Below are 12,593 nucleotides of genomic sequence, written 5' to 3' on the forward strand. Positions count from 1 at the left end.
TAAAAAAAGGATTTTACAGCCGCTGAAATCAGTGAAACTGCCTTCGCCAACTCATGAACGCTCATAATTATGACAAGTTACTCAGCCACTTCAATGGGGCAAAATATTTATTATTACATAAAAAAAACAAATTATAAACAGACTAACTAATAAAAAGATATTTTAATAAAGAACAGGCTTGTCATGCTTCAGAGTGCAGGGCTATGACGTCTCCATTTTGTATCCATGTTTTTCTAATTCTGCCCTGAAAAACAGGACGAAAAAGTAAATATTTTATTCATTTGCATATTCATCAGTACATTCTGTAAAAGACTACTTTCTAAAATGGAGAAAAGCTTCAGGACATTGGCTGTGGACCCATCATTCCATAGGTTATGGGTGCACTTCAAGTCACCCAGATCCTACCCACAAATAGGAAATTCAGCTTTTATTTTCCCTGAAATCTGAGGCTCCACTGGTTTCACTGAGGATTTGGCTCGGTGTCTCAGCTTAACTGTCCAGGGACGCCTTGCTTTCGTATTCCAAGACGAGGTCCCACTAGGGTTACTTTGGCACTATGAGAACAGACTCCTTCATAACGTCAGCGTGAAAGAAGTTGTTTTGCTTTAATTTAACATTTATGGGTGTTGCTGCTTTCGTATTTAATTATCCCAGTGCCCCCATGAAGCGAGAGTACCGGGTTGTATACATACTTCAGAAAAATTACATTAAAGCGAAACTGGCATCGCACAAGAGATTCCCCTTGCGAGTGAATGAAGGGACTCAACAATAACCCCCCCCCCCACGTGCATTTTGCCCCCTTTCCCCACTCCCCAGCTCCTAGGTTTCCATGAGGAATGTTTCCAGCCTGATGTGGCCCTCATATGCCCATGCGAAAGCACTCACATCAATTTCAATTGAAAAAACAGTACCACTGAGGGGTGTTGTGCTGCAGCTTCTCCTAAAGGTAAATAAATCACACGTATTTTAATGCGTATTTTTTGCTAGTGGGGACTGTGTGGGGCCCTAAACTGTCCCTTTAACTCAGAGAAAGTCAGCTGCTTGAGTGCGGTATCAATTTTTAAAATAAAGTAAAAGCACATTCAGGTCTTGACTACAGACTCGTCCTGTTATCTTTGGTTTAACCGATCTCCACTAGAAAGAAAAAAACCGCAATGCATTCACCATCGCACCAAACATCAAAATAGATGAAACCAGTAACACTGCATACTTTTACTACATTTCACAGGGTTTGGTGTATACGCACGCCATTAAAGCAAATGAAATGGTAGTCTTAGAATACAAAACGTTAAACATATTCAAAGGAAATTATTTCAATAACGTGAGTGATTACCTTAACTGATTGGAAAAGTCATCTTCCACATTGTCGTCATCCCAGTTATCTTCCCATACGTGCGCGTCTTCATCCTCTTCTAAGCCTGTCCAGTCTGAGAAAGGAAAATTGGTTATTGGTCATGGATGCATACGGAGGATATATCCACAAAGCCATCAACCTGTCTTTGTAAATGGATATATAATACAACAGTACAGGCTAAATAAAAAGTGTCATGAGAACACATCAGGCCTGACAAGGTTGTCAAACAAAACAGGCTACCACCTCAGATGCCTCTTTTGAAGATGGAATTCCACTTGATGAAGAGACCTCTGAGGTCTCAAAAGGTTGTTTTCTACCATTCTGGATGGTAAGTTTCATAACTCCTTTGCAGATGCTATCACCAACAACCACATCATTGATTTCCTGTCCAGATGTATTTTTGTCATTTGTGTGGCAGAAAGCCTATAAATAGGGATTTCCAATAAAACATTTAATAGACTTATTTCTTTAAACCGGTGGCTATTCTAGCACGGGTTATCTTTAATATGAAAACAAGGCTGTGGCTTTGCATGGCAGTGACTACTATGCTGCCCACCTTATCAAACTCTTCTTTTATGACCCAAGATTAAGTCATTTAGAAGACGAACACATAAAATCTTAACGCCATCGTTCTCAAACACCCTTACATAGAAATCCACTCCATTTAAAAGGATTGCGCAAATGTTCATTTTATTATCATCATTTTGAATGTGTGCCTCTTTAATAAGCAGGGGGCTGTGCTTTTGTGCATGTATATGACAGAGTATGCAAGTGTTAACACTTAAGTCTCCAAAAAAACAGCATCGGCTCTTTTGAGCAGACCTGTTTGCCATTTTTTCTACAAAGTGATGACACGGTGTTAATGTAGGATACTAAAAATAAGGCCTATGGGAGATCAGCATCTTCTTCTCATTAAATGTGATGCCAAGAAGCTCACTGGCTCCTTGGACCTCTGAGAACGGGGCTGCTGACATCTGGGCTTAAACAAGACTTATTAACCATTTCCAGCCATTCAACTAACACGTCAGGTAAGCAGTCCCTATCCTGAGTAAGAGGCGCCGGATACAGCAAGCGTAGGCCTGATGCCTTTCTACACAGTAGCTATGATCACTACGTTGAATGGATTACACGATAAACCACAGCGGGCTACGGATGTCTCCCACAGTAATAATCCGGTTCCATATACGAAGGCTGCGGACTCAGTGCAGGCCGTGACACGGCCCTTATTCCTGAGTCACGGTTTGTACCAGTACGGTTCCCTACTTATCATCACCTTCGGCTGGGAACTCTTCAAACTCATCGTCTTCCTCCAAAAGTCCCAAATCCACCGGAGGCTTCTTCTCTGACGACATATTAAAGACAAACTTTTAAACAAGTTGCAGAAACCACTTTGTTATAAGCAGCACTCGCCGTACTGATGCCGGATACGGAAGTTACAGCACTGCGCATGCGCAGTATTAACAAACAAGGTTCTGCGGCGAGCGCATGCGCCATTCGAGCAATGGCTTTGAGTATACTCATGCGCAGTGTACTTGGGGACTAACGTGCACGCGTACGGGGAAATCGCTCTGTGAGCAAGTCTGTTGTGCACGGAGCTTATCAGTACTAATACGGTTTCCGTTATATTTCGTGCGTTCATACGCGGCGTGCCGTTAGCAGGGAAGGGACTCCGGAATATATAATATAAAGCTTGTATTTAGTCGCCATTTGTTACACTTCTGTGCAGGTGTTTGGATTATAATGATTGCTCTCGCTAAAATACTTAACAAAATCAAGTTTACTGACTTATTATCGCAATCATCATCGTAGAACAAATCAATAGACTGCAAAACCCTTTAAACAGTTATACTTGATGATAGTTTTTAATTCTATTTATACAGAGTGCAGAGTTTGGAGCAAAAGTATGCAGAAGGGCCCTGTTCATAAGAGCTTATGCTCTAAACTGTACATTACACATAGTATTCGTACATAGACCTTGTGAATAAACACAGGAAACAACTGACCATCGCTTTTATTTGTTTGGAAATTATAAAGGGGAATAAAATATTCGTGCAGATAAGTGTTTTGAGTCAAACTGGGAGAAGTTTATATATATAAGTTCAGAATTGGTTTAGTGTTAGTTTTTAGAGTTCGGTATGTGTGTATGTATGTTTGTGTGTGTATGTATGTGTGTGTTTTTTGTGTATACACACCTAGATTGTAACCTCACAAGAGCAGGGCCCCCTTTCCCCTTTTTATTATTGTTTGTGATTTTAAATTTATCATATTGACCCTTGATTGTAGGGAATCTGCTGGCGCTATGTAAATAAATGCAAATAAAATATTCCTATTATGCAGGTGGGAAATCATGATTCTTGGGGGTTTATTGTTAAATACATTTTTTTTTTCAGTAGTTGCACTTATCCTGTGCAAGAGATCCACAGCAACATTGCAAGATATGTATGAAAAGCACACTTTTTAACTCAAACTGGCTACGGGAAAACGGACTAAAAACACCTGAGGTTGTCTACTTTTTAGACACATAAACCGTAAAGTCTCCGGAATAATACGCACAATGTGTACATGATGACCAATAACCAATATAACGTGCATAATAAGACAGGGGTACGAGAGGCATTGCATCCTTAAAGACAAATTTAGGACATAAAAAGTTATTGCTTAAAATGTTTTGGTATCAATAAATGTTAGCATTAAAGAGGTACTATTACATCTGCAATAAAACTATTATTTAATGCTGTAGTGAAAGCCATCTATAACGTCATTATTTTTAAGTTATTCAGATGTATATTTTCCAGCACCCACACACAGAGTATTTAATTATTATTATTTATTATATAATAATTACTATTTATTTTTTTATATTCCGCCAACAATTTTCACAGCTTTTCTTACAGTACGTATATTTAAAGTATATGACAAAAGTAGAATTTATAGACAAACTAATACATTAGATATAAGAGGATCAGGCAAATATTCCCGTCATTTCCCATGATCCTCGAGTAGACATTGATTTGGAACGCAACCATCATACCTAGCTGGAAGCTGTAACTTGCTCCAATGCGTACGTCATTATTTTATCAGACTTTGTGAGGACTTGTAGCAGATTCTTTACAACCTCGGTGTTCTGTTATCACGACTGTCTAAGGGCAGGGCATCTGGTTCCGATGTGACATGGAAGCAGGATCGCAGCTATCACATTCAGCACAAGCAACGCACAAAAATAGCTTTTTATTGATGTTTCATTGACAGAAGAAAAAACATATTTTATATAACGGTTTAAGAATTACAATTGGAGAAAGTCCAGAACGTGTTGGTTCCGCTAATAAAACAAAACTCCCTTAACAGCTGCGCATTTAATCTAACTTTTCAGCGCTGTTATCATATCCTAATCAAAATTAATATAAACTATTGGTTTAATCTTATTAGAGCCAATAATATACTAATCACATTCAGCCTATTGTTGTAATTCAGTAATTTTGTCTTATCTAAGACATACGCAAAAAAAAATGGTTTCTCTACCTGTCTGGGGAGAGTCCAGATCTATTCATCATAGTGACATATATAATGGTACATTTCCAGATGTTACGTCAATTATACACTGAATGATTGCACTGTCCTGGGTTATAACATGCTACGTACTGTGTTGTCTGATTGTACTGTAATTGTTGCATTATTAGATCATACTCTTAACTGACAATGGGAAATTTTACCATAAATTGAGTAAATTTGAATTTAGCAAAGTGTACAATCGAAATAAGAGACCCAGATTAACCCGTTCAGGGTCTGTTGGTATAAAGAAACGAAATATTAAACACAGTAGAGGTAAAGAATGTGTAGATGGATGCGTTGTGGCATTTTTAGTGTAATTGGGAGGTTTTCTGTTAAGTCGTAGTGTATTTTTTTAACACTGATACGTGTTTTCAAAAATATTTCACAATTATTCTCCTTGAAGTAAAAAAATGCATCAGTTCTGAGTATTTGGGAAAAAACTTTGATGATTACATAGTTTTTTTGTTTTTTCATTTTAAAAATGTTTACTTTTCTGATTTTTCCCCTTATTCTATTGCATGAGGAGAAATTAGCTAGTTCTTCATATTGCTATTTTTATCTACAGGCTATGGGATAATGCTCAATATATTGCTGATGCATTCTTTTGATATACCGGCAGTCCTCATTTTACATCAGTGTTTTAACACATGCATCATACCGCCATTTAATACCTGATCTAAAGCTACATCATAGCATACTATGACCTAACATTATACTATTTTCTTATTTTTCATACCACTAAAAGTAATTCCTCCCCTTCAACCCAATCCTTTTAAACAACCATTACACACTTTCTTAAAACATGGTTGAGATATCTGTGTACTTAATTTATCAGGAACATAACCCTATTTATATAGACATGTAAAAATCTGGCCCAGTTTACATCATTTCAGCTTTCTTGGAACCTAATGGTGGTATCTATACATAAGGTGACAAGACTTCTTTGAGGTTTATCAGTTCTGAAAGTGTATACTGTGGACACCTTTTTTAAGTGGCCCTTTTTGAAAGTGGAAACCCTAGTTATACGTTATTGCTAATTCTGGTAATAGTGTTACTGGACAGAATTTACCCTTTCATTTCAAAAGAAAAGGTTAATCATTAAAGCAGCCCATTTAACAATAAAGTAATCATGCTGCGGTGGTAACATATTCTTCAAAAACAGTTTTATATTTCCATAAATAATACTTTATGTCGCACATCTCATCTTCATTACGTCTCTGAGCTTCAAACCTAATATTCATTTACCTTGATAATATGTTTAATACTAACCCGATCAGCAGCTGTCTCTTACGTCAACCGCCTCATAAATAAATAATAAAAAACATCATCACATTTAAAGCAGGAAAAGTACATTTTTCTAATTAAAAAATGGCTGATGAGTCTGTGTGACCCTGAGCTAAAATAACAAGCGTGATGGGAATCGTCCATAAAAGAAGGTGGTTATGGTTGCTTTGTGTAAATGAGTACCATTTGATGGTTCCATTAAATCTTGGGGTTTGATACATGGTGTGCCTTAATCTACGCAAACATCTATGAATTGGCTGAACCTTACCCCCCAACATTTCAGGTGCTCATATCAGGACACCTGTGTTGTGGGCGTGGCAAGGGATGGGAAGGGTGTGGCCAGATGCAGAAGTGGGCAGGGCTGGTGGCGTGGCCATATGTCCGCTTTTTAGAATGTTGAAAAGTGACCATGTAGGAACTGCAGTGCAGGTGTGTGCTGCTGCCTTGGCCAATGAGGGGGGATCACATGATCTCCACAAAAGGGCCCGAGATCCCCACTGCCCACAAAGGCAAGAAAGTGGGGCAGCTACCCAGGAGAGTGAAAATCTGAAGTGGAAACTTGTCACCTGTAAATAACTAGAGGAACACTACAAATGTCCCAAACAAATGTGAACAACATAGACAGGTATTTTATACTCTAATCAATAATCCATCACTAACTTCATTTTATTGAACTAACCAAAAATCAGTCCATTTTAACAGCTACTTAGAGCTGCATGTTATTCTTTATATATTATTGTAATTATATTTGTTTATTTTATATATTTTTATATATTATATGTTTTTAGAAAAAAAACCTGTTCAGTTTCGACAGTTTTTGTGTACAGATTAAAATATTTTGCTAATGAGTAATAGGACAGCTATAAAACACAATGGCGTGAACACTGATTCATGTAAAGTTGCTGTAAATGATAGAACCCACTTCTAATGTATACATTGTGTTGTATGGTGTGTTGCTTATTTGCAATCATTATTTAACATTGCTAGTTTAATAATAATAAACCATCTATACAGAGGGTAAGTAACATATGACGTATACTTACACAGTCATATTTATCAATGTTCCCAAACAGTCACACACAGTAGACGTTTTCCTTTAAGAGAAGCACCATGTATGTTGGCATATAATCAGAAAGAGATGTTGAAAAATGCCTTCCCCTGTAAAACATTTTCCCAATATTTTGGGTTTCAGAATGGAAAATATAATGAAATTTCTTTATGATCCTATAAACACAGCGTGAAAGGGAAGTTGCAAAATATTTTACATTATATTGGGCTACACGCTGACTAAATGAGTTATTTCCCACAGGGAGGAGATCACAGAGAAATATATTTCTCGGTATACCATGTATCACACCATACCTACAACCACGGGAAGCTTCTACCGGTAAGCTATGGAGAAGACTGTGGCCTGGGGCACACTGGCAAAAAAATCAAGGGCGATGAAGGATGTCATCTTCAGGGATCAGGGGTGAGCTTTGTATCAAACTGGTTTCTACAAAGCATTCTCATGATGAGGTCTACAACAAACTTGTATTGGTTATTCAATAAAATTTTAAACCTTCTCCTATGGATAACGTGTGTGAAACATGGCATTTTGGGTGACTGAACCTAAAGGGAAGCCAATATTTAACACCATGAAACCCCTGGCTGTGCCAATTTGGGATCTTACAATTCGTATTACTTTCAAACTTGCACAAAGCCTTTTTCCTTATATAATATTTATGTCTTATCTTTATAGTTATGGGTGTAGAAATATTTTTTGGTGGGGCACGCCAGCTGCGCAACACAACCTACAATTATAATCCGTCCTGTATGGCAGCCAACTTTGAATAGTTTAAGATATAAGTATGGGAGAGGCAGGATTATATTTGGCCCAAACTTTGTAACTAGGACTCTCCCACAAAAGCTGACCTGAATGAGACTGACGACAGAGAGACAAGGGTTTAATAGCAACCTCTGAGCTTTAGGTTTGGTATTAAGGTTTTTTTGCATTAGTGGAAATCTTTTTTTGCTAATATGGAATTCCCTACAATTAGAAACCCTTCCAGGATCTGGGAAAAGTAGTATTCAAAATTTGCCATGTACCCAAAACAGAGAATGCCATGCTTTTCTCTGATGGTGAGCTGCAAATTGTTAGTTTTTAGAAATAAGGTAAACATCTACAGAAAGTATCAGTTTTTCCCTATTTTGACATATTACTTATTTTATTCACCCCTTCCTTCATACTGAAAACATACATGTATAGCCACAATTTTTTAAAGAATATTAACACAAGAAATTCCTAAATAGACGACAGTTCAATATGAATACTTAATGCTGAGTAATTTATGGGACCACAAAACTGAATCTTTACATTTATGTGTGCCTCTTCACTCGGTTCCTGTGTGCTTCATAGAACTTGGTGTGCGTATAACTAGGGTGACCACATGGACCACCTTATTCCATGGCACGTATGCATTTCATATGTTACTAACCATGTTGCTGTCCTGCTGTTTGTGGGATGCAAAACTGTGTAGTTGATTGCCTTCTGAGTTTATAAATGCCGCCTACTAAAATAAGCTATGGAGAAGTTATTTTCGTACCCCAACATACCCCCTTAATATATCCTGATCACGTATGACATATGTGACCTAGAAGAAATGGTTGATGTGGTTAACCTACATGAGTTATCAGTCTATCCTACGTTGATAAGTGAATGGTCAAAATCAGGTACCATCAGTCCCGGTTAATTTAATAGTTGCATTATTTTCATTCTACTTTTGTGTGTAGCTGAAATTGGCAGTAGAGGTTGCAGGAGAGCTGTGGATTTAACATCCTGAATTCACTATGTATAGTAAAGTGCCATTCCTGGCTATTTTTTTTGTAGCTGACCCTGCATAATTTATAGATCAATTAGGTGAGATGACTTTCAATTTATTTGACCTTGATAATGTAAAAAAAAAGTTAGTGGGGTTAAAGTGCAACTCCCGTGCCAGCTACATCTTTACTGAGTATATCCCAGTGACTGCGTGTCACACGTTAATGAACACGGAAGCCATGTGTGTGCAAAGAACAAGTGGTTATTTGAGTTACTGTTGCCTTTCTGTCATCTCAAACCAGTCTGCCCATTCTCCTTTGATCTCTGACATCAACAAGGTATTTTCGTCCACACAACTGCCGCTCACTGGGTATTTTATCTTTTTCGGACCATTCTCTGTAAACCCCAGAGATGGTTGGGCGTGAAAATCCCAGTAGATCAGCAGTTTCTGAAATACTCAGACCAGACAGTATGGCACCAACAACGGTGCCACGTTCAAAGTCACTTCTTCCCCATTCTGATGCTCAGTTTGAACTTCAGCAAGTTGTCTTGCCTCCGTGTAAATGCCTACATGCATTAAGTTGGCTGATTAGCTATTTGTGTTAACAAGCAATTGAACAGGTGTACGTAATGAAGTAGCCAGTGAGTGTACCTAGTTACACTATATGACCAAAAGTATATGGACACCAGGCCATCGCAACCATATAAGCTTGTTAGATATCCCTTTCCAAAACCATGGGCATTAACATGAAGTTGTCCCCCCTTTGCGGCTATAACAGCCTATGCTCTTCCTGAAACACAATATTTTGGAGTTTGTCTGTGAGAATTTATGCCTAAAGAACCAAAAGAAAATTTTTTAGGTCAGACACTGATGTTGAATCAGAAGGCCTGGCTTGCAAGCTATGTTCCAAATCATCATAAAGGTTTTCAGTGGGGTTAAGCTCAGGGCTCTGTGCAAGACACTCGAGTTCTTCCATACCAAACTCATCCAACGATGTCTTTATGGACCTTGCTTTGTGCACCGGGGCGCAGTCATGCTGGAGCAAGAAAAAGCCTTCACCAAATTGTTTCCACAAAGTTAGAAGCAAACAATTGCCTAAAATGTCTTTGTATGCTGAAGCGTTAACATTAACCTTCACTGGAAGTAAGGCGCCCAAACCCTGAAAAACGGCCCAAGACCTTTACTTCCTTCACCAATCTTTACAGTAGGCACTATGTATTCTGTAAGGCAGGGTTCTCCTGGCATCCGCCACACCCTGATTCATCACTTCAGGGAACACATTTCCACTGCTCCTGAGCCAAGTGGCGTTGAGCTTTCCACCACTTCAGACGACGTTTGGCATTTTGCAGAAGATCACCTTCTGCTTGTGTTCAGCTGCTCGGCCGTGGAAACCCGTTTCATTGTTATTCATAGATGCTTCCAAGTCACATTGATAGCACTTACAATGGATCGGGCAGATCTAGCAAGGCAGAAATTTCATAAACGGACGTGTGGCAAAGACAGTATCCTGCCTATGCACTTTATTTTATACACCTGCTAGCAAAAGTCAACATGCTTTTGGTCATGTAATATGTCAATTATGTTTATTATTATTAATATTATTATTATCTTTCATTTTGCAGTGGTAAAAAATGTGGTTGGAAGCAAAATAACTAATAAATTATGACAAGTTGCAAATGTGGCCTAATCATTGTCAACCACATGGTGTGTATAATTTAAAATGTACACATTTGACAAACATGAAGAATTGCCTAGGTTCTGTGTTTTTGTACACAATTTTTTTTAATAGTGTTTGTAATATTGTCAAAAACTGCAGACACTCAGAGATGACTTTTATCAGCAACTTTCTTTATTTTGTTTCTTAACACCACCATATTCCTCCTTCCATGCCCCAGCTCCCAGCAAGCTAATCCCACACTTCCTGTTCCTGTCCAGAGTCCTCTTCCCTTAAAGGGAAAGAGATGCTTACTGTATGTTACATCACCCCCTTTTTTTTAAAAAAAAACAAAAACAAAAAAAAAACTTTTGAAACATAAACATTACAACATTACGATTATTGGAAGGTTAATAATCCCCAAATAGGATTTAAATTATCATTACTATGCCTCCTCAATTAATCTTGATGGGGCTCTTCTTTCCCTCACAGGATAGCGTCTTGTATGGCTGAGACCATCGTTTTCCAATGAACTATTTATGTCCTTTGGAGCATTACTGTGTGCAGTAACAGCTTCGCCGGTCTGATGTGGTTCAACAACATTTGCTGTAGGTATAGTTTTGAAGTGTGAAGCATTTCTAGTTATGGAGTGTCCATCTCGCTCCGCTGTAACCATGCTTCCTTTTCTGGCAGTTACATAGTATTCTGCTGGGTCATACACTGGAGTCGTCTTATTATGCGGCCTTTGACGTACAACAACTTTATCACCCCTGTGAAGAGAAGATGGCTGGGCATGACGTCTCTTGTCTGCATACCGTTTCATTTTCTCCTTGTTATGCATATCTGTTGATCTTACAGTAGATTTATCTGGTAGTGTATGTGTAGCCACATCAGGAATACGAATGCGAGGGGTTCTGTTAAAAAGTAGTTGTGCAGGAGCAGCATTAGTTGTTGAATGTGGTACATTTCTGTAGTTGCGCAGGAATCTGTACAGTGCCTGCTTCAATGGTATATGCTCCAAATGAGCTGCTTTAATTCTCTTCCCTAACGTGCGCATAAATCTTTCTACGATTCCATTTGCTTGTGGCCAGCAGGGTGTTATCTTTCTGTGAGTGAATCCAAGATATTCTGAAAATTGTACAAACGTATGGCTATTAAATGGAGGCCCATTATCCGTTTTGACTACTCTTGGAATGCCAAATGATGAGAAAATATTGTCTAACTCCGGTATGATACTAGAAGCTGAGGTTGACGTGATGAATGCAATTGCAGGAAATCTTGAATATTCATCAATAGTCACCAAAATGTATTGACCATTAGGCAGCGGCCCATAGATATCAACTGCAATTTCCTCCCAGACAGTTTTAGGTAGAGGAGACATTTGTAAAGGTTCCAACTTTGAGGAATGGGTAACTAGCTGACATGTGGAGCAATGTTTTATAGTGTTTTCAACCAATTGATCCATGCTTGGAAACCATACTTTTTCCCGGAGAAGTTTTTTTGTACCCACAATTCCCAGATGGCCTTCATGAGCAATTTGTATCACTAAGTGGCGTAAAGCCTTAGGAACAACCAGCTTGGTGCCTCGGAGAATGAGACGCTCCTCTGTGACTGACAGCTCTGCCCTTACATTGGAGAATGATTTCAGTTCCTTGAGATTTATTTCAGGATCTGGAAATTTTGTTCTTTGAATTTCATGCCATTTTCCGTTCTGTAAGATGTGGATTAAGGCACACAGTGTCTTATCATTTGTAGTCGCCGCCACAAACTGAGCAGCTGAAAGTGCCTTTGGTATTGCATGAGTTGTGACAAAGTTGATATAGTCTTCAGTAGACCAATGAGTAGGTTGATTCACTTCTGTGGGATGTCTTGAAATGTAGTCAGCTGGATTGCTGTATTTTCCAGGTCTATGAACAATTTTGTAATTATAGCCTTGTAGTCGCAGACCCCA

The 12,593-nt window shown here is 38.5% G+C and overlaps 1 protein-coding gene across 1 annotated transcript; it reads right to left on the minus strand.

The window, feature by feature from the left end:
• Window positions 1–201: 201 nt before the first annotated feature.
• Window positions 202–2,706, minus strand: LOC149282520 (26S proteasome complex subunit SEM1-like). Its single transcript, XM_089498126.1, has 3 exons — window positions 2,628–2,706; window positions 1,334–1,427; window positions 202–244 (listed from the first exon to the last, which is right to left on the minus strand). The coding sequence occupies exons 1-3, from the start codon at window positions 2,704–2,706 to the stop codon at window positions 202–204; spliced, it is 216 nt and encodes a 71-aa protein (XP_089354252.1).
• Window positions 2,707–12,593: the final 9,887 nt, after the last annotated feature.

Source organism: Sceloporus occidentalis, unplaced genomic scaffold, assembly GCF_023333645.1.
Source record: "Sceloporus occidentalis isolate IW3139 unplaced genomic scaffold, rSceOcc1.0.p SCAF_113, whole genome shotgun sequence".
NCBI lineage: Eukaryota > Metazoa > Chordata > Lepidosauria > Squamata > Phrynosomatidae > Sceloporus > Sceloporus occidentalis.

Excerpts from the sequence above, each read along its gene's own strand:
- LOC149282520 (XM_089498126.1), bottom strand. The coding sequence starts at position 2,706 with ATGTCGTCAGAGAAGAAGCCTCCGGTGGATTTGGGACTTTTGGAGGAA. Across the intron at positions 1,428-2,627 it reads TGAAGAGTTCCCAGCCGAAG|ACTGGACAGGCTTAGAAGAG; the intron begins GTGATGATAAGT and ends TTCCTTTCTCAG. Across the intron at positions 245-1,333 it reads GACTTTTCCAATCAGTTAAG|GGCAGAATTAGAAAAACATG; the intron begins GTAATCACTCAC and ends CCTGTTTTTCAG.